The sequence below is a fragment of the Parus major genome, chromosome 8, assembly GCF_001522545.3.
Source record: "Parus major isolate Abel chromosome 8, Parus_major1.1, whole genome shotgun sequence".
Taxonomy (NCBI): domain Eukaryota; kingdom Metazoa; phylum Chordata; class Aves; order Passeriformes; family Paridae; genus Parus; species Parus major.
In genome coordinates this window covers 11,623,487-11,642,956 of record NC_031777.1, presented here as the reverse complement: position 1 = coordinate 11,642,956, position 19,470 = coordinate 11,623,487, and the positions used below count along the sequence as shown (strand labels likewise).

Below are 19,470 nucleotides of genomic sequence, written 5' to 3'. Positions count from 1 at the left end.
GTTTTTGCACTTCAAGACCAGCAGGTCTTTAAAGACCAGCACCAAAGAATTCCTATCTGACTATTCCATTCTGACCAAGTATCCATAGTATCCACAGAGCCTTCCAGTGGGCAAGGAAAGCTGTAAATATGTGTAGAAAAGGGAAAAGTGTGTGTCTAAACTTCCAAGGCCAGCTACTACAGTTATCAACACCAACATTTTTTTTAAAAATCTTCTGATACTTAGGGCTTCAGATTATTGTATACTGTGAGAGTCCCAAATATGTCACAGTGAAGAAGAAATGGTTGAAAATCTATATTCATAGTGAGTAATTTGAATAAGAAGAACTAGAAATAACTCAAATTTGAATTTAAAAACTACCAAGTATTAAAAAGAAAGGATTGTTTTGTTTGATTTGGTTTATCCACCCTCCATCCTATGGGAGAACTAGAATCAATGTTACAGTTCACCAAAAAATTTGAAGGGAAATATTTTCATCAGTATCTTCTCACTTAAGTGATAAATATTTACTTTTATATGTATATAGCATATACATTTTTGAACCATCATTTTTATGTTATTTTATATTATCATATTTCTCCAGTTATTTATATTACCACTGCTGAGATCACCCTTCCTTTCTGACAGTACCCACACACACATTTCTCAGCCTCCTTTCCATCCTGTATACCAAACTCAAATGTTTTTTGTTGAAGCCAGGATTCTACAGAGATTTTTACTTTGTGCTTGATCTCTCTTTTTTTCACCATCCTTTTATCAGTCCCCCCTCTTAACAACCCCTTTCCCTTTTGCCAACCCTATTCTGGATTTTTATTCAGGAAATGTTTTCCATTTAAAAAAAAAAATCCAAGTCACCATTTGTTGTAGTATGACTCAATATCAATTCACTCTTCAGCAGCACCTTTATCCTCCTTAGTGCCCAGCTATTTTATTTGTATTGAGTTTTCCACAGCTGGCATGCACTGTATGTAATTTGGGATAAGAATGGAGCTGCCTTATGTTCTGGTGGAGTACTACAATGTCTCTTTGTATCCTTACAAGATAAGGATTCCCAGTCCTTGATCAAATGGGAACTCCAGTGGTCTGTTGCAGCAGTGTCACAAAAAGACTTTGCAGATCTGAGGGCTTGTTTCTGAGTGATGGAGATTACAGGTCCCATCATCCCATGCTCATGTTGATTTCTGGCTACTGACCTTTTCCCCAGCTGGACCAGCAGCACCTGGGTCCCCAGATGGACCTGCTCGACCTTTTGGACCTTCTGGGCCATCTTCTCCTCGTGGACCTGGCTGACCAATTTCTCCCTAAAATACAACAATGGCCTTCATGCATATATTGGGAAGATTACCTACAATTGCTTGAAAATAAATTTTCAGTAAATCTAAACAGAGAGTAGAATCATACAATAGTTTGGGTTAGAAGGAACCTTTAAAGGTCATCCAGGCTTCCTGCAGTGCACAGGGACATCTCCAAATAGATCAGGTTGTTGTAAGCCCTGTCCAGTTTCCTATTATAAAAATATCACTACTTATGTTCATTGTATAAATGCAAATATATAAAAATTAGGCATATCACTTTCAGAGTGATATTAGGAATATCACTTTCAGAGTGGTCTTGCCTGAAGACAGCTGCATTTGGAAAGGGTATTCTTATTTCCCCTTTCCTCAATTTTTGAGAAGGCACCCTGGCAGTCCATAGAAAGAAAATTGTCTTTATCTACGTAAAGATAAAGACTTTATCTAACTTATGTGGCTACAATCTTCACAGTTATTAATGTATACACACTACAGACACAGGCCAGGAGCCGCTTATGAAAAGTGTGGAAAGGAAGTAATTGCTCATTGGGCTAAATAAACAGCAATTTGCCAGAGATGTGCAAAATGTTGGGCTGGAATGGAAATATCTTTATCCTAGATAGGTAATTTTCCTCAGGCAAATACTGTAAATCTTGGAATCTGGAAAAGGAAATTCTCTAAGAAGAAGCTCAGTGAAAAGGATATTCAAGACTGACATTCTCTTCCTCCTTGTGATTGTGCCATTTTTGATTCACAAAATTATATCTCTGGATCAAATTTGTGCATGCACAGGGAATGGAAATATTTTAAATACTAGCCTTTATTTTATTTTTGGTTTATTTGTTCACTTCAGTGATCCTTCCAAAACAATAACATTTAAGAATATACGGGCTATGAATAAATACTTACCCGGTCACCTTTAAGACCCATGTCACCTTTAAATCCTGGAAAACCATCTTCACCCTAAGAAATGCATGTAAAGACTTAGTAAAATAGAGGAACTTTTTTTTCCTGAAAAAAAGGTAAGAAAATAATTTCATAACAGATTAAAATAACCTGTGTAGGTAAAGTGGGGACTTCAGACACCAGAAAATCTAATCTGGCTACTACGGCTTTATAAAAAATACATCAGTGCACTAGACAAAATGAATTTTAGTTTGGAAATTCTTAATACCCGTTGTTCAAAAATCTATTTAAAGGTAGAAACAATATCATTATTCTGTTTCAATATGAATTCTCATAGAAAGTCCTTTCTTAACTACTGTTTTGGATTATTATTCTTTTAATAGTCATGCATTAAATGACATTTAAAAATTGGTGACAAATAAATCAGCTTTATTGTTTTGATAGCAGAACTTCCCTCTTAAGTAGTTTTTTTTTTTTTTTAAACTAGTGCTTTAATAGAATCATGCAAGGAATCATAAAGTTGACTGCTTGTAACATCTTAAAAAACTGACACAAAACCCAAACATAATAATGTTTATAACTTAAAAGGAGTGATCTCTATACAGCAGTTTGATATGCTCAGCCCTGCCCACTCTCATTTGCTGAAGTGATTGAAAGAAAGTAGAAACAAAATAAGCATTAAGACTGAATCCAAATGGGTGCACATTATTGCTATTTCTAATAAAAATATTTATTTACTGTCTAGCAAATTCTGGCAGGGAATCTACTCCAAGCAATTTAATTGGTCTCCATGTTGAAGTACAAGCACAGTTTCATTTACACGTGTATGAGTTAGCTCAGATACAAGCAGAAATCTCCAGATGTGTTCAGCAGAGTTGTTTATGTCTTGCCCCAGCATGAACTGTTCGGCTTTTGGCTCTCTCTTTCTGAAGTTTAATAGGTCCAAGTGCCAATGCCTGTGATTTGGCCACAACAACCCCTGCAGCGCTACAGCCTGGGGATGGTGTGGCTGGACAGGGCCCAGGCAGAAAGGGACCTGGGGGTGCTGGTGACAGCAGCTGGACATGAGCCAGCAGTGTGCCCTGGGGGCCAAGAAGGCCAAGGGCATCCTGGCCTGGACCAGGAATAGTGTGGCCAGCAGGAGCAGGGAGGTCATTCTTCCCCTGTACTCAGCACTGGTGAGGCCACACCTGAGTTCTGTGTCCAGTTCTGGGCCCTCAGTTTGGGAAGGACGTTGAGACGCTTGAGCGCGTCCAGAGAGGGCAACGAGGCTGGTGAGGGGCTGGGAACACAAACCCTGGGAGGAACGACTGAGGGAGCTGGGGTTGTTTGGGCTGGAGAAAAGGAGACTCAGAGGTGACCTCATCACTCTCTACAACTCCCTGAAAGGTGGCTGTAGTCAGGTGGGGGATGGTCTCTTTCTCCAGGCAGCAGCTGACAGAACCAGAGGACACAGTCTTAAGCTGCACCAAGGGAAATATAGGTTGGATATTAGGAAAAGTATTTTAAAGAAAGGGTGATAAAGTATTGGAATGGTCTGCCCAGGGAGGTGGTGGAGTCACCATCCCTGGATGTGTTTAAAAACAGCCTGGATGTGGCACCTGGTGCCATGGTTTAGTTGAGGTTAGGGCTGGGTTGGACTCAATGATCTTGAAGGTCTCTTCCAACCCTGTGATTCTGCGTGATTCATCATAAAATTGTTCCAAAATCCAGGCAACAAATACTCCATTTTCATCTGATACTTAGTTGTAACATGGCAGCAAAGATCTTTGAGATGAATAATAACATTGTAAAACATTTTACTATGATGCTATGAGATTTTTATATGCTAAAGTAAAGTAATACTGCTGACTTAAAATCTGAATAACATTTGGACTGCCAGTAAAACCAGGAGAGAGTGACAATATGCTCCACACTGAAGAAAACAAAACAAAAAGAAGCAAGAAAGCTTTGTATTTGTCCTCATGTTCAAAAAGAAGTTTGCTTTTTGTATTCCTGGGCCCACAAAAGTTTTATCTTCTCCCTGATCACCAAGTGAGATGGACTGCAGAGCTAAAGCCATTTTTAATTTGGAAGTAGTCACAGAGTATGCAACAATAACCCTAAGTAAGTAGATCTGCTAGTGGTAAACAACTCAAAATAGGCAAGCAGGCATTAAAAACCAACCAACCAACCAACCAACCACAATAAAACAAACCCCTAGAAAACCAACACCCCAAACAAAAAAACCAAAAAACCAAACCAAACAAAAAAAAAATCCAAACCAAAAAACCCCAAACAAAACAAAACAAAACAAAACAAAACAACCCAAAACAAATCAAACAAGCAAATGCCGTTTTTCAATAACGTGTAAAAAAAACCCAAAAGAGGTGACACTATAATTCATTGAAAAAAATATACTAAAAACCAGTCTAAAAGCAGTTTTCCCATGCTTTCTATATGATGAAACGAAGTTTTATGTGGTCATCTTATATTGCATAAATTAAAATTTTAAGGTGGCTTTTCTTAAAATTTAGAAAGAAATTAAAGAGGCAGTGTGAAGACTACATCACAAAAGCTTCATTTGTAAAAGTTGCTCAGCTGTGGCCAGCAATATGGACTGTAATAATTATATGAGAACTCTTAGCAAGGACTGACCATGTGCAACCACTGACCAAATGGCTGCCAAATGAACTGAATCTCTACTTCAGCTTTCACAGTGAGGTTCCAGCTGTTAAGATCTACAAGAGGCTGATTTCAGTCTGTGTAGGAGGAGAGAGCTGGATGCTCTGTTTCCTCCTCTGCTGGTAACGAAATAAAATAGCTAAAGAGTTCTAGTCACATGTACTGGTCAGTACAGAGATAGGTCTCCTCTGATATCCCTGGACCACTCCAGATCTTGGGGCTACCCTGAAGGATAAGGTTATTTATTTTGTTCTCTTGCAGTGCCATTCCCCATGTAATGGCAGCTGAATAATTACAGTAAAAAAGGCCTGTGAACACACCCTTAAAGCACTGAGAGAACAATGAAATAGTTTTGTGTGACCTTTGGAGGTATTCAGTAGAATTCAGTGTCTTACTGCAACTGTGAGATCAGTTTTAGGAACACAAAAGTATTGTAGACATTGTGATAATCAGTATTCACTGATACACACAGATATATATACACACATACATGAAATGTGTTTATATACAAATCCTGTATTTTGTCCAAGCAGGATATTAATCATCCAATAAGGCACAAGAAAAAACTGGGGTTTTGGACTGTCCAGTCTCCATGGATGTTAAACACACTCTTTTTCAGCTTAGATTTAATGAGCAACTTTAAAATGAGCATGCAGTCTAGACAAACTGTGATTTAAGAAGGCTTGAAAATATACAGCAGCTCTTGGTATCTGAGCCAAGTTCTGAATCCAGGCTTTTTGGCAAGACTAAGTCTCCTGCTTTAGAAATATCTATAAATATCTATATACCTATATATATATACACACACATATATATTATCCAGCAGAGCCACAAGAGTGGATTTGCCTGTGTGGTCAGGAGGTGACTGATGGTGTCTGTTGTGTCTCTTATTTTGAGTGCTGAAGGAAGTGTGACTTTAAACCAACATTGGCTGCAGTTTCAGCCACCGCAGACCATCAGGAGTCAGCCCAGATCGCAGTGGTTGGTGTTTGCTCTAGGAAGAGCTTTACACACAGAATTAATGGTGTCAGGGGAAATAAGAGCTTTCTTCACATTGTATATATATGGATCTGAGTGGGGCTGTCCATCACTTCAGTAAAGCCAAAGATCTGGGACAAAATGCCTTGAGTCTAGAGCCCAATGTACATAAAAAAATACAGATCTATCTTAGGGCTCTATCAAAAGAGATTAAAAACAGTATTGTCACCACAAATCTCTCTGATGCACAAGCCTCTCAATACCCACTAATAAGGGAGGGGATGTCTAATTCTCTACTCAAGGCCGCTTTAGAGAGTAGTTACCTAAACTCGTGCAAAGAGGATTGAAAACTGTTCTGTTAACTGAAGGTTTTATATTCACTTTGTACCAGTATAAATAACCACAAAGGTCGCTGATTTAGGCACTGGGCTGGGTATGTCTTTAGAGAAAGGCAAAAATAAATTCACTGCTGTGACATAAAAGCACACTGCAGTAAAGGAGACAAAAGAGGCTGCAGTGTAAAAAGGGAAAAGAATTAACTGAAGTCAAATTTACCTTTTCACCTTTGGATCCCTTGAGTCCACGTACACCATCAGCACCCTAAAGGAAGATGACAAAAGGTGTGAGAGGAGGAATCCAGTGAGATTCAAATCGAGTGAGATTCAAAAGGTGTGAGAGGAGGAATCCAGTAACACAATCCTACCTTTACACCACGAGGACCTGGATAGCCAATTGGACCCTGAGGACCTGGAGGCCCCTAAAAGATATTGAAGCAAAGAACCTTTGTTTGTACAGTTTTTGATTAGTAAGCAGTTCTCTTCAGAATCTATTCCTTATTCTTTCACTATAATGTATGAGACAGCAAAATAACTGGGCTGCATGCCACTAAGAAAAGCTAAGGCATTAAAAAGCACCACTCAATGTTCACTATAAATTATTAATAGAATTGTGAACTTGTATTAACTTGTTTGGGAAGCATCTATCCATAATATAAATTATCTGAAACAATGGTAATTGTAAAAAGGAACAAACAAACAAACAAAAATATGCCAGTGAGAAGACAGTGGTGTTTTATTGGAGAAAATTTATAGGATAATTATGACGATGACACAAGTCAAAAATAGAAACCAAAATAATGGGAATAATAAAAAAAAACGTGGTCTTAAAAAGAAAGAACAAAAAAGACATCCCAAGCCTGGAAAGCTAAAAGGCTCATGGTGTTATCAATATTGACCGGTGCCTGGATTCTTTTAGTGACATTTTGCTGAGTATTTTAAGGATGCTCAACCTGGATCTCTGCAATCTGATGGCAGGGCCTAAAGAAACTGAGTTCTGTGAAGAGTGGAAGCCTGGAAATGTGATACCTCTGTCCAAGGCTGAGCTGCTCTGCTGATTCTCCCATGTCTGAGATTGACAGATAACAAAATCTTTTACTAATGGTGACACTGATAGGGTCTTTTTCCTCTCTCCAATGTGTCTTTTCACAAAACTTTCAGACTGTTAACATCTCTGAGAAACTGAACTTTCTATCAAATTTGGCTGAAATTGATCAGTAAATTCAAAAGACAGAAGAACTGGCAGATGGCCACATGTCTGGACTTTCTAAACATTAACGCTGTGTGTAAACTTTATTTTCTTAACAAATCAGGATAAAATTTACAAGTCTTCTACAATAAATAATAACATTTTTGATAAAATATAATATGCTGATGTCAGTGGTGCTGTACTTTCTGAAATGTCCTGTTAATTCACTCATCCTGTAATCCAGAATACAGCCCTTAGTGCTGCCATTGAAAGCTGAAACTGAATTGAGGTGCTATAAAGGGTAAGCAGAACACTTTAAAGAGCTCCAAGGCCCTTTCAGGGTTTCATAAGGTAAAAAAAAAATACACTGACATTGAGCTGAAGATGACCTAAAATTGCACAGTGTCTGCATGTATTTTTATACCTTCAAAAAAAAGTAGGCTCCGAAGAACACTTGTGAGTACTCCATAAAATAGAATTGAAAACTCAATATCTGCAAGTAGTTTGCATGAAGTGTGTGCAGCTTTTCATTGCCACTCTGCCAACTCCAAGATGAGTTTTGATTTAAAAGAGTAATCTTTATATTATTTACAATTTCTAATATTTTTATATATATGTTTGTCTGAGAAAATATGCTTTGAATGTGTCATGGGTTTTTTATTGTATTCCTAAATAGTTCTGGTAAGCAATAAATGTGTCAGAAAGATTAAAAAGTACCAAAATTTTTCATGAAATTTATGTAAAAAAATGGAAAAGTTTTAAAACTCACCAATGCCCCTTTATCTCCAGACTGACCCTCTTTGCCAGGGTGACCCTGTTTAAGAGAAATATATCTGATTTGAAAAGCAATAATTTTTAAGGAGTGACTTTTTTATAAAAACACAATTATTTAAACATTTGAATTTCAGGTCATTAATCACATATCTTCTATATTAGAATGGACACACAAAATTTTGAGGAAAGGTTTTACTTACAATACCAATTTAATTTACATAACAAAGGAAAAACTGGACAATAGTTACATTCATGTCAATATTTTCAGGAATATGCTGACCAGTCCTTCAGTTTAGTTAATGTTTCAGCAGTAAGAGGCTTTTAATGCGAGAGACTCTCACCTTCAATTTTGAAACAAGGGTAATTTATTTTGTAGCACAAAGAAATTCCTAGAAATGTTTTTAAATTACAGAATTTATCAAAAGATTCAATAGAAGGCTGATTCAGTTTCAATGTTCTATGACTTTATTCTAAACTGTGGCTTGCTTTTTAAACAAAGTAAATTCACATTTTAGACTTTGCTCTATATAACTGATGCTAATACTACAGCACTCAAAACATTAGCCAAGCCACTGTTTTTCTTTCTTACAAAATTTGCACTTAAATTGCAAACCTTAAGGACAATTTAATGAAGCTAAAGATGAACAGATAATTGTGACTAGGCTGCAGGAGGGCAGCTGTGAGGGGACACAGCTGGCACACTGTTCCAAATTGACCAGGGAAATACTCCATTCCATATGATGCCATACTCAGTAATAAAAGCTCAGGGAAAGGAGGAGGAAGGAGGACATTCATAACCATCTTCCCAGCAAGTGGCTGGCCAGCTGCCTGCAGGTTGGCAGGAGTGAATGCATCCCTTATTTCACTTTGCCTGTGTGCATAGCTTTGTTCCACTTATTAAGCTGTTGTTACCTTACCTCAGGAGTTTTCTTGCCTTTGCCCTTGTGATTCTGTCCCTGCCTTGCTGTGGGAGGAGTGAGCCAGTGAGTGAGTGCTTGGCTGCTGAGTGGCATCAACACCCCACAGCAGGGCTGTGGATCAGGGACAGACCTGTGCTCACACCTGATTATCTCTTACAGCATTTCTCCCCTGCTTTGAAAGATGCAGGTGACAAATTATGCTTGTGTTTGGAAATGAACATTGTTTCCAGTATACAGGAAAGGATAAGGGGAAATTTTCAAATGTTTAGACAATCATTCAAGATACAGACACTCAGCTGGACTATAATTGTATACTTAACATTTCCCATTAAATTGGTACTTTGGCAGATAAAAGGGTAGATTGTGAGAATCCTGGGAAAAGTTCTGTATTTGCAATATATTTGCAATGACCTTGTTAAGCCTTGCTAAAAGTCAGGTTTAAGAAATGCAGATTTCACCTAAAAGAAAAATTGTAAGGGACAATTGCATGGGGAGGATAGACAAGGTCTCAGAAATAATATTGTCTAATGGCTCTTAGTGGCATAAAAAATTTACACTTTTCCTGCAAGAAAAGAAGTGTATGGGCATGCCATTATGGACAATGATTCCATTTAAGCTGAATGCCTAAGCTATGCTGCTTAGAGCAATTACACTCACTGTTCACAAGAGCAATTGCAGCCTCAGAGTGAAGCTGAATCCCTTGGAAATCACAAAGTTTGTCTTAGGTGTGTCCCAATCTAGACAATGCAAGAAGCACCTCAAACACATGATATGTACCAGGAAGCTGAGAAAGATGTGGTCTGTTCCATGCTTCCTCAGAGAACAAGTGGTGAGCATTTTTACAGGTGATTGCTCTGCCAGACTGACATGGACACAGTGGAACTGTATCTGGCCCTTTGTGTGTTAGTAGGTCATTTACACATCCCTGAAAGTGTTGCAGATGCATTTCCTCATCTGGGACCACATTTTTAAAAATCCATAGATGATTTTAGCAGCTGCTTCAAAAATATAATTCTCAGTTTTAACAGCTCAAATGACATAGGGATTTTAGACAGATTTTATAATGCTGTTGCCAACTAGGACTACCATTGGGTTTCCCCTCCATTTTGCTTTTGTAACAAAGGTATCCAGAAGTATTTATCACTTAGTAAAAGTAGTTAAACATTCAAAGGATTAAATATTTCTTTACTTACAGGAGGCCCATCAGAACCGGGAAGGCCAGGGAGGCCAGGCTTGCCCTGTGGTCCCTAAATGCAGTAAGAGACACACATCTTAAAAACAATAGCAAACATGTCCAACACATGTGACCCTAAGAGCTAAGGATATAAAATTCAGTCATACCTAAATCCCTTGAAATGGATATCGTGGATATGCTAAAAATACAACTAAAACCAGAATGACACTTTCATACCATCTATAAGTACAAAAATGATCCATAATTTTCAATTAGATGCTTGCCTGAGAACAGGCTTCAGGAATTACCCTATGAAAGTGCACACATATAACACAAGGTGGGGAAGAGTTCTCCAGTGTACAAAATGAAGTACTATTCAGAATTTCAGGAATAAGAGGATTCACCATTGAGTTATCAATAAGCACAAGAGGCAAAGAGTGCAGGGTACAGTGCCCAGTGCTCATAGCTGAAGGGCCTGGTGTGCCCTTGTGAAAGCCTGGGAAATGCAGATATCATGGATCTTGTCCATTTTGCTAGAATAATACTGAATCACTCTGACAGGTAAAAAGTATTGATTTTTCCACAAGAATAAACAGTGAAGAGAAGAAAAATCTAAGAATGAATTGAGTAGGAATTCAGCAAAAAGGGGAGTAAAATAAAATTAGCATAAAATTAAATAGAGACATTTTTTAAATGAATAAAAGGTTTCAAGCCACAAGAACACATGCAAACAGATGAGGAAAAAGCCACCAAAGAACACTACAGTATGCCAATTACTCTGCAGATTTATGTCAGAACACAATCCTTGAGAAAAAAGAACAGAATCAGACTTGAATAGGCAAAACTTTGTTATATAAAAGAGATTAAGAAAAATAATTTTTGCAGCTTGCTGTGAAATTAAGTAACATACAAGTACAAATTGTTTAATATTGTAGGCAGTATTGTATCTGAAGGTATTGACAGAAAATAACCCAAAATAAAGGCAGGAAGTTTGCTTATGAAAAAGTGTATATGAGAGGAAAGCCATTAGGTATTCATTGGTTATTCATTTACTTGATGATTTCAGGAAGATCTAATATTTAAATTTAGCTTACTATTCCATAAAAGATAGAAAAGCCCTCAAGCTCATAAACAAGGTGGCACAGAACTGACTGTGAAATAACAAAATAATGCTGCAACTTACTTTTTCACCAGGAGGTCCAATAGGACCTTGAGGACCAGGAAGCCCCTGTCAGAAAGAAACCAGTGTGAGAAGCCAGGGAGAACAATGTACATACATTCACCCTGCTAAAGGTGCCTCATTAATCTGTTTAAACACACGGGCAAATATAAGTGGCTTTTTTTTTCCCCTTACAAGTTAGATCAGGAGTTTTGTGCTAGCCTTTTGCACAAGCCACTGCTCTGGCAGTAAGTCTGTAACAAGATCCTATTCAGAACCCTCCTCCAGGTGTGGCCATTCCTGCTGCATTCCAGGAACACTGAATGAGTCATTTTTCTCCTGAATGAAAAATCCCTCTGAAATCTTACTTGAAAACTCTGCTCCCACTGCCCTCGGCACATTTGCAGCATTATTTATAAAATCCTTGAAGCTTTATCGGTTTTGCACATGAAAAGCCTAGCTTTTAGTAATTTCCATTTATTAAATATTTGCTGCACATTACATCGTATTTCTTGAGTTCTTTTACACTTACTTGTGGGCCTGGAATTCCTTGCTGACCAGGAGGTCCTGGTTCCCCTTGAGGACCCTACCATGTAAAAAAATAGTAGGACATTAGGTTTGCATTTCTGCAGTACAGATCTTCATTGTCAGGACTAAAAGGAGCACAAACTCATCTTTGTTTCTCTCTCTTTAAAGTCTACCAGCAACTTTCTCTCCAGTATGAATTTTTTTCATGCTAATAAATACCATGACCTTTTCTTTAATAGAGAATAACAGCCCACACATAGGACCTAAGCACTGGAGTCCATGGTGCTAAGGGAGTCTGAAAGAAAGCATGGTCAGGCCTTTAGGCTGAAAACTAAGAAACAGAAGCCTTGTCTTTTCCATATAAAATCATAATGACTCCAAATAGCTGACATAAAAGTTCAATTAAATGGAAGGGATGGCATAGTTGCAGGGATGAGAGAATGTGGAAAGCATTCTTAGAATCTTTCTTATTCCCAGTTTATTTACTCACCATGTTTCCCTTTGGGCCTGAAGGTCCATCAATACCTGCAATGCCCTACAAAAAACAATATAACAAGAGCCATTTTCAGTGAACTTCCTTTTTTCCTTCTGGAAACTGCAGATACTCGACAGCTCATACGTACAGGTTGTCCAGGGGGCCCAGGTGTTCCTCTGGGGCCCAGCAATCCCCGGGGACCCTGCAAGAGAAGAGACCCTTATTGACAAGTGCATGGCTATTTCTGAACAGAGATGCCTGCGAGCAGGACTGGCCAAAGAGTGGAATGAGGAATAGGAAGTATGAAGGCAAGGCAGCATGGGTGTTTAGGAAGTAAGAAAGGAAGGAAGGAAGGGAAAAATTCACTGCTAACAGATTTTCCTCCAGGGCACTATATTTCTGAATAGGATGTCAGTGGAAGGGCAAGCTGTGATTTAGACCCTGTATGGTCACTTCAGAGAAAGGTGGGAGATTGATATTTATATTTCCTGGTGCAGAACACTGGCACAGCATCTTCCAATAAAATTCCAGCTGTGTCTTGGCCTGAAGGTCTGACCTGAACAGTAACATACATATTTGTATTCCTTCCTTTTGAAAACATGGTTTCTTTATACTACTACTCTAAGTACAAGGGAGTGTTTTTATCTCTAGCAAGGATCCAGTAAGTAATTAAAAATTGCTATTAATTTTATTACAATAAATACAATACACTCTGGTAACAAAAATTAGATTATTTGCACTTATCTCTAAAAACTTACACAAAAGACCAATGGCTATTCTCATAAATAAGGTGAAAAATATTTTGGTCTGTAACATAATCTTTTGGTACTAGTTTTCATTATTGTGTCATCATTCATACTCTGCTGCTAAAGTAGGCAGAGCTGAGTCTCGAGTCTCCTCATGTATGATCCAGTCACAAATCACTGACTGTAGCAGCTTCTTTGTGCTTTGTGAGTAGGCAGCAGTAGATCAGAAATTTAGGGTAAAATTCCCCTTTGTGAGGCTTGATTTCTTGCCTGCAATGCAGAACTCTGTTCTGCAGTGACAGCACCTGCAGAATTCCAACTGACAGGGGTGGAAATTCTGTATGTGAAACAAGTGTAAAATACACAATGAAGCATGCATGAGAAAAGAGGAGAACCCAGGCTCTACTTTCTAATAAGTAAATATTTAGGTAGCACTTTAAAAGCAACAGGGGCTTGGCTGTATTCTGATGTATCAAGGATGGCAGTGACTGATTTTACACAATTGGATAAGAAACAGCATTTGTGATTCTGGAAGTTGTATATACTTAGCTGGATATACCCTTGACTTAATTCTAATCCTATAAGTGGTGTTTCAACCCTAACAAAACTGTCCATTTGATTGCTTTTCAGCCAGAAACAGTATTATTTATATACAAACACATGAAATAGTTTTTATACCTGTAATTCAGAACAGTTCAATAGAATGGAAAAATATCTGAATGTGACTTTATTTTTGTAACAGAAACAGAAGAATAATAAAGAATTGCTTACAGCTTCACCTGGGAGACCTCTTGGTCCAACTTCCCCATCTTCTCCCTGTTTTTGTGCAAAAGGAAAACAAGTCTTAGAAAAAACACCCACATTTATTGTGACCTTATTCTTATTATATGAGGATTCACTCTAGATTTTTCCTGTGTGAACAGCAACTTACTCTTGATCCATCTTCACCAGGTAGGCCAGGAGGTCCCTGTGGGCCACGGTCTCCCTGTAGGATAAGGAAAGTAATTAAAATAACAGCTGGAAACTTTCTGCTGCTGGAAACAATAATGGATGGGAAGGGAAATGAAAACAGATATGTCAACTGAAGTTTGATGTGTCAAAACATGTCTTGACACAGTGATACAAATCTGCAAGTTAAAGTACTCAGTAAAATCTTTCATTACCTTAGTATAAGAACAGATGAGCATTTTTGAAACAATGAATAATTTTTGTTTGTACAATTTCATTCTGTAACAAGAGTTGGACTTGGTGATGCTTGTGGGTCTCTTCCAATTTAGAATATTCTGTGATTCTGTGACTGTGTTTTTTGGCCCCAGAACATACACAAGCTATGTCTACAAAAGGTAGTGTTACCCACATTTTCCTTTGTCTTATCACCACCCTCCCTCTCCCCTACACAATGTATTACTGCAGTAAAATAAGACGTGTACATGGGGCAGAATTTAAGAAACCAGTTGCAGGGCCCAGGAATATACAGAGACTTACTAAACACCTTTTAGAACCACACACCCTGGCACCAGCTACTGAGAGCCTTGGGACTGGTTTGTCTGAGGCTTTGGAAGGCAGCCAGACTTACACACTTCCCCTCTGAGGCTGGGGCTTTTCAGGTCTATATATGCAGAACCTCAGTAGATTCTGGACCATACTCTTAGGATTTATTTTTCCTTCCCAGTTCCTAAAGAGAACTTGTGTGCTACAGAGCTGAAACACCACCGATGAACCTCCTTCTGGGCAGCGGGCTTTGAGACTATGACTTCCTTCTGGCATTGGACAACACCCAACTATTCATGCTGTTTGCCTTAATTTTATCAGTGTCTCCAAGGAGCCTGACCACTGCTGGGATTCTGCTGGAGATATATGGAGTCACTGTTCAGTGGCTCTGTTCTTTACACTTCCAAACTCCCAGGGAATTTTAAGTAACCCTCATATACCCAGAGCACATCCCCCATTACTAGGGATGCTAGGATTTTATTCTACTGCCTTTCTGTCCTCCCCCAGCGTGGAAGAGAAAGTGAAATTTTATGAAATGCTCTCTAATACCTTCAAGGTTAACTCATACAGCAATTCTTGTATTTTGCTAGGTTCTGCAACTACTCTATGTAAACTGCAGGTAGAGAATGTGTTTTTCAACATGTTAGATCACACTTGTGAAAGAGGACACATGAGAGGCATGGTCTTTCCTCTGGCTTCTCATTAATATCCAGGTGAAGACTGACTTAAGCTTTCAAATACTGAAATAGTTCATACCCTTAAGGGCTACTTTTCTTTTCTTGCATTCACATGGTAGTTAGATATAAATTGCATTCAGTGTCCTGGTATTGTCATTAGTAAGAACAAAACTTCCTACCATTATCAACATTCTCAGTTTTTCAGCTCTATTTCTTCCCTTCAAATGTTCTCTTAAAGCCTGAATTTCTTTTTCCTTGGACCTATTTTAAAAGTATAATGTGTCTTTTATACTGAAGAAGAGTTGTGCATCTGGTAAATCTAAATAAGAAAAGTTCAAAGTCACAGATAATGGTGTTAAAAGAAATATGACTTTGTGTGATGTGATCTGCTCTACACTGGAAGTCCAAGAATCTCATTCACTAACTCTTGTCTGAAAACTTGTTTTTGACAGAGACATAACCTAGGAGAGACATTCAGTTTGCTACTCATATGTCAATGTGACTAATTCTAAAATCAGTACTGAAACTTCTACTCTAAAGTTATGGGTTTTCAATATACTCCAACAGAAGCATTTCAATTGTCTTGCTGTGTTTATTATTGCAAGCTAAAGAGAACATATAATTTGCATTATATGTTGTCACTTTACAAAACTCTGAGAGGTATAACCATTTTTGAACAGAGCTGCTTTCACCAGGACAATAGTGCACACTTTTACAGAAGATTTCCATTGAAACACAAGAGTGTAGTAATTTTACTACACTCTTGAAAAAATATGAAAAGAAGTCATTATTTTCATTACTATTTTGAAAATTTAAACCCAAGCTTTTTTTTTTTTTTTCTAATTTTTTGGGGTAGGGAGGGAAGGTGTGTGTTAATTTTTTTATTTTGGGATGGAAATATGGAAAAAAATTTAATATTTGGAAAAAAAAAAAAAAAAAGTCTTTATGACTTGGAAGGTACCACAGACAGGTCTAATATTCCAGGCTGAAAAGCAGACACACACTGCCTGACCCAGGGCAAATTTCTGTTCAGCCCTCTGAGTGCAGGTGGCAAGTGCTTAATGCTGAGCCCCCTCTGCTGTTGGCCTGCTGAGCACGCTGGGCTTCCATTATGGGATGGCACTGACTGCTTTACACTCTTTACCTAAGCAGGGATGATGAAAGAGGAGTAAAAAAATTCTTGATGACAGTAGAAGTTCTTTACCCGTTGTAAAAGGAACTCAAAAGAGTATCCTCAGATGCTATTAAGAACATTAGGGTCTGGTAGCCAACACAGCCGAGTTTTTCTAGGAAGTTCAACTGTGCTTAGCCACTGAAGGGTGAGGGTGAGGTAAGAATTCCTTGGTCACTGAGCTTTAGCACATTTGGAATTGGTTTTGCTGACATTCCCATTCACTGTTTCTTTCATGGTGCACTGCACTTACCAGGACAACAGAAAAGGAGGGACACTCAGCAGGATGCTAGCACCTACGTTAGTGCTATAAACTGAAGCAGAAATCCCTGGCTGTGATTATTTCTTCACTTTGTAGGGAAAGATGAAGTCTCATTCCATGGATTTGTATGACAAAAGGAACAAGTATTTTAGTTGTTTTAAATATCTCTAAAAATTTTCCTAATTTATCTGACTTGACTGTGACCTTTCTTTAAGCTGCAGTTGTTGGAATAAGCCTCACTAAACAATTAATTTTGTAATTGACATATTCATATCCATTTTTTTGAGCAAGCTTCTAGGCAAGTTAAAATTTGGCATGCTCCTGATACAGAATCTTCATGCTGATTTCCTTTCCCTATTACTCATTCCTTTAGAGCAATGACTTAAAGTCCAACAGGCAAATTCCTGAACTAAGAAAAATTAGAGCAAAACCTAGCTGAAGATGTGTTCTAAATTCTGCAAGTATATTTAAATTATAAATTTATATATTTTTTGTCAATTGATATTACTCAAAAGTTTCACAAGGAACACATTGCCTGATAATACAGCTATTATTTGTAGATTGAAAAGGTGACATACTGTTTTCACCTTCTCCTCAGTTTTAGTGCTGTTCTTAAAGAAAAGTGAATTATTTCTGGGACTCTATTAGTTTGGTGTGGTATAAATGTACATATTTTTCTTCTTACCCGGTTACCTTTGTCACCAGGGAGGCCAGGAAGACCATCAAATCCTCTGTCACCCTAGGAAAGAAATCACAGCTTTAGTAAATGACTGTTAAATTGTCTGAATAAATAGTGCCTACCCCTTAAAAATTAATTTCTACCCTTGGATTGCATGTACACTTTTTTTACTGAATGAAACACATGGGAATGAGAATAGAATATAGATCAAATATAGAATTTGGTTCTACAAATTGTAGCAAGAGAAGATGCCACAGCTTTTGCACTGTGCTGTAGTTATGCTATTTATAAAAATAATTTTCTCATTGAAATGAAAAGTTTGATTCTAGCTGCACTTTGCAGTTGCAAAACTGACTTTACTATTACTGGTACTCTGTACCTAGAATCTAACTCAGAAAGAGAGAGAGGAATCATGCCCCAAGATTCAAGTTTCTTCAAAGTCTGACTGCTAGGAATTACCATTAATTACCATATTTTAAATGGATGATTCATTCTCAGCTCTTGCATCTGACCCAACTATCTGAAGCCTCAGTATTTTCACTTCAGAGAAAAATTTTGGGTTGGCCTGGATAGAAGAGTGGAACCTACCTAAATTCTCTCTAGCCCATTCCAAGGCTGAACTAAAGCCTCAGGTCTCATTATTATTTACCTTTGCACCAGGTTCTCCTGGCATTCCTCTGGCACCATCGGCTCCAGGACGTCCCTACAAAAACCCAAAGGGGTAAACATTTGAAAATGCAACGGAATCAATTAATATTTAAATATATTTAAATAAAAAGCTGTTTATTCAGAGCAGAACTGATCTATATGCCACCTACCCTTTTGCCAGCTTTTCCACTTGGACCGGGGGCACCTTGGACACCACGAGGACCCTGAATTTAAAGAGGGTAATACTTAGAATTCTATTAATGTCAGCAAAAAGCCAGAAAAAACCTCACCTCAAGAACAAGGTAAGATTTTTTTTCTACACAAAACTGCATTTTCCCTAGGAGATGGATTCTGGTTCCCAGATTCCCATTAGTTTTGAAAGTACATGGGCATCCAAACTGGCCTTAGCACTATGAATCTTAACACCAGTTTCCATGAGATGGCACAATACATGACACAGGTCATCCTTTTAACATGTAAGTTTCTTACATTCTTTTCACGCCTTTAAAGATCACAGTCCTGTAGCTTGAAAAACCTTCTTCCTCTCATGCCAAAATTATTTTATTCCCATTATAAATATTTCTGAAAACATGGGTTTAACTAGAGAGATACCAAACTACCCCAGACTGAAAAAACATTACACTTTCCAAACACATGTAACTTTCACTGACAACTGTGTGGTTGTAACTGTGAAAGTTTTCTCAGCCCCCATCCAAATGCATTTTCAGGTGAAAAAAAGCAGTGATAAGGACAAGCCATCCAAAAATATTGTGCAGGATAAGAAAAAACAATTAAAAATGTTAGTAAACAATTTGAAAGACTTTACAACTGTTCAGAATGCTTTTTTATCTTCTTTTTTATTGTTTTATTTTTTACTGCAAGTATCCATGTGCAGTTTTAAGATAGGCACTTAGTAATGTATCAAATCCATGATACTACTTGAGATCTGGCAAAATCATTGTTCTGGATACTTCCATCATATTTTATGATTTCTTTCACGATCTCCTTATTGTTTTTAGGTTTAAACTGAAAGATTTCCATGTGTTTCAGTGCTCTTCAACATCACTGTGGGGAATTTTATAGAATAGTAGGCTGAGAAGCAAAACATGCACTGCTTCCTAAAGATTTATAATGAATTCATGGACCATTTTCTATGTCACATCTTGAAAACAGACTGTTTAATTACCAACCAAATTCAACCTCCCTCATCTTATGAGATCTGGTAAGTTCAGAACCCAAGGTCATCCAGTTGCAGATTAACATATCATTACTGAACAGAGAAAAGAGCCTGAAATAACAATATTAAAACAGGTTTTCAACTGATGGCACTCTACATGTGATAATTGCTCTTTGTTATACAAAGATTGTTACTTTCATATCTCAGAAAGAACTATCAAGCTAT

The 19,470-nt window shown here is 37.8% G+C and overlaps 1 protein-coding gene across 4 annotated transcripts in view; it reads right to left on the bottom strand.

The window, feature by feature from the left end:
- The window catches only part of COL11A1 (collagen type XI alpha 1 chain), a 132,656-nt gene that overhangs the window by 54,727 nt on the left and 58,459 nt on the right, over window positions 1-19,470 (bottom strand). For all 4 annotated transcript variants that reach the window (XM_015636767.3, XM_033516416.1, XM_015636768.3 and 1 more), the window contains 15 exons: window positions 18,239-18,292; window positions 18,070-18,123; window positions 17,427-17,480; window positions 14,072-14,125; window positions 13,912-13,956; window positions 12,543-12,596; window positions 12,410-12,454; window positions 11,924-11,977; window positions 11,416-11,460; window positions 10,252-10,305; window positions 8,134-8,178; window positions 6,544-6,597; window positions 6,396-6,440; window positions 2,202-2,255; window positions 1,194-1,301 (listed from right to left, as the gene is read on the bottom strand). In XM_015636767.3, coding sequence (XP_015492253.1) covers window positions 1,194-1,301; window positions 2,202-2,255; window positions 6,396-6,440; window positions 6,544-6,597; window positions 8,134-8,178; window positions 10,252-10,305; window positions 11,416-11,460; window positions 11,924-11,977; window positions 12,410-12,454; window positions 12,543-12,596; window positions 13,912-13,956; window positions 14,072-14,125; window positions 17,427-17,480; window positions 18,070-18,123; window positions 18,239-18,292 — 819 coding nt within the window. The remainder of the gene's footprint in view (window positions 1-1,193; window positions 1,302-2,201; window positions 2,256-6,395; window positions 6,441-6,543; window positions 6,598-8,133; window positions 8,179-10,251; window positions 10,306-11,415; window positions 11,461-11,923; window positions 11,978-12,409; window positions 12,455-12,542; window positions 12,597-13,911; window positions 13,957-14,071; window positions 14,126-17,426; window positions 17,481-18,069; window positions 18,124-18,238; window positions 18,293-19,470) is intronic.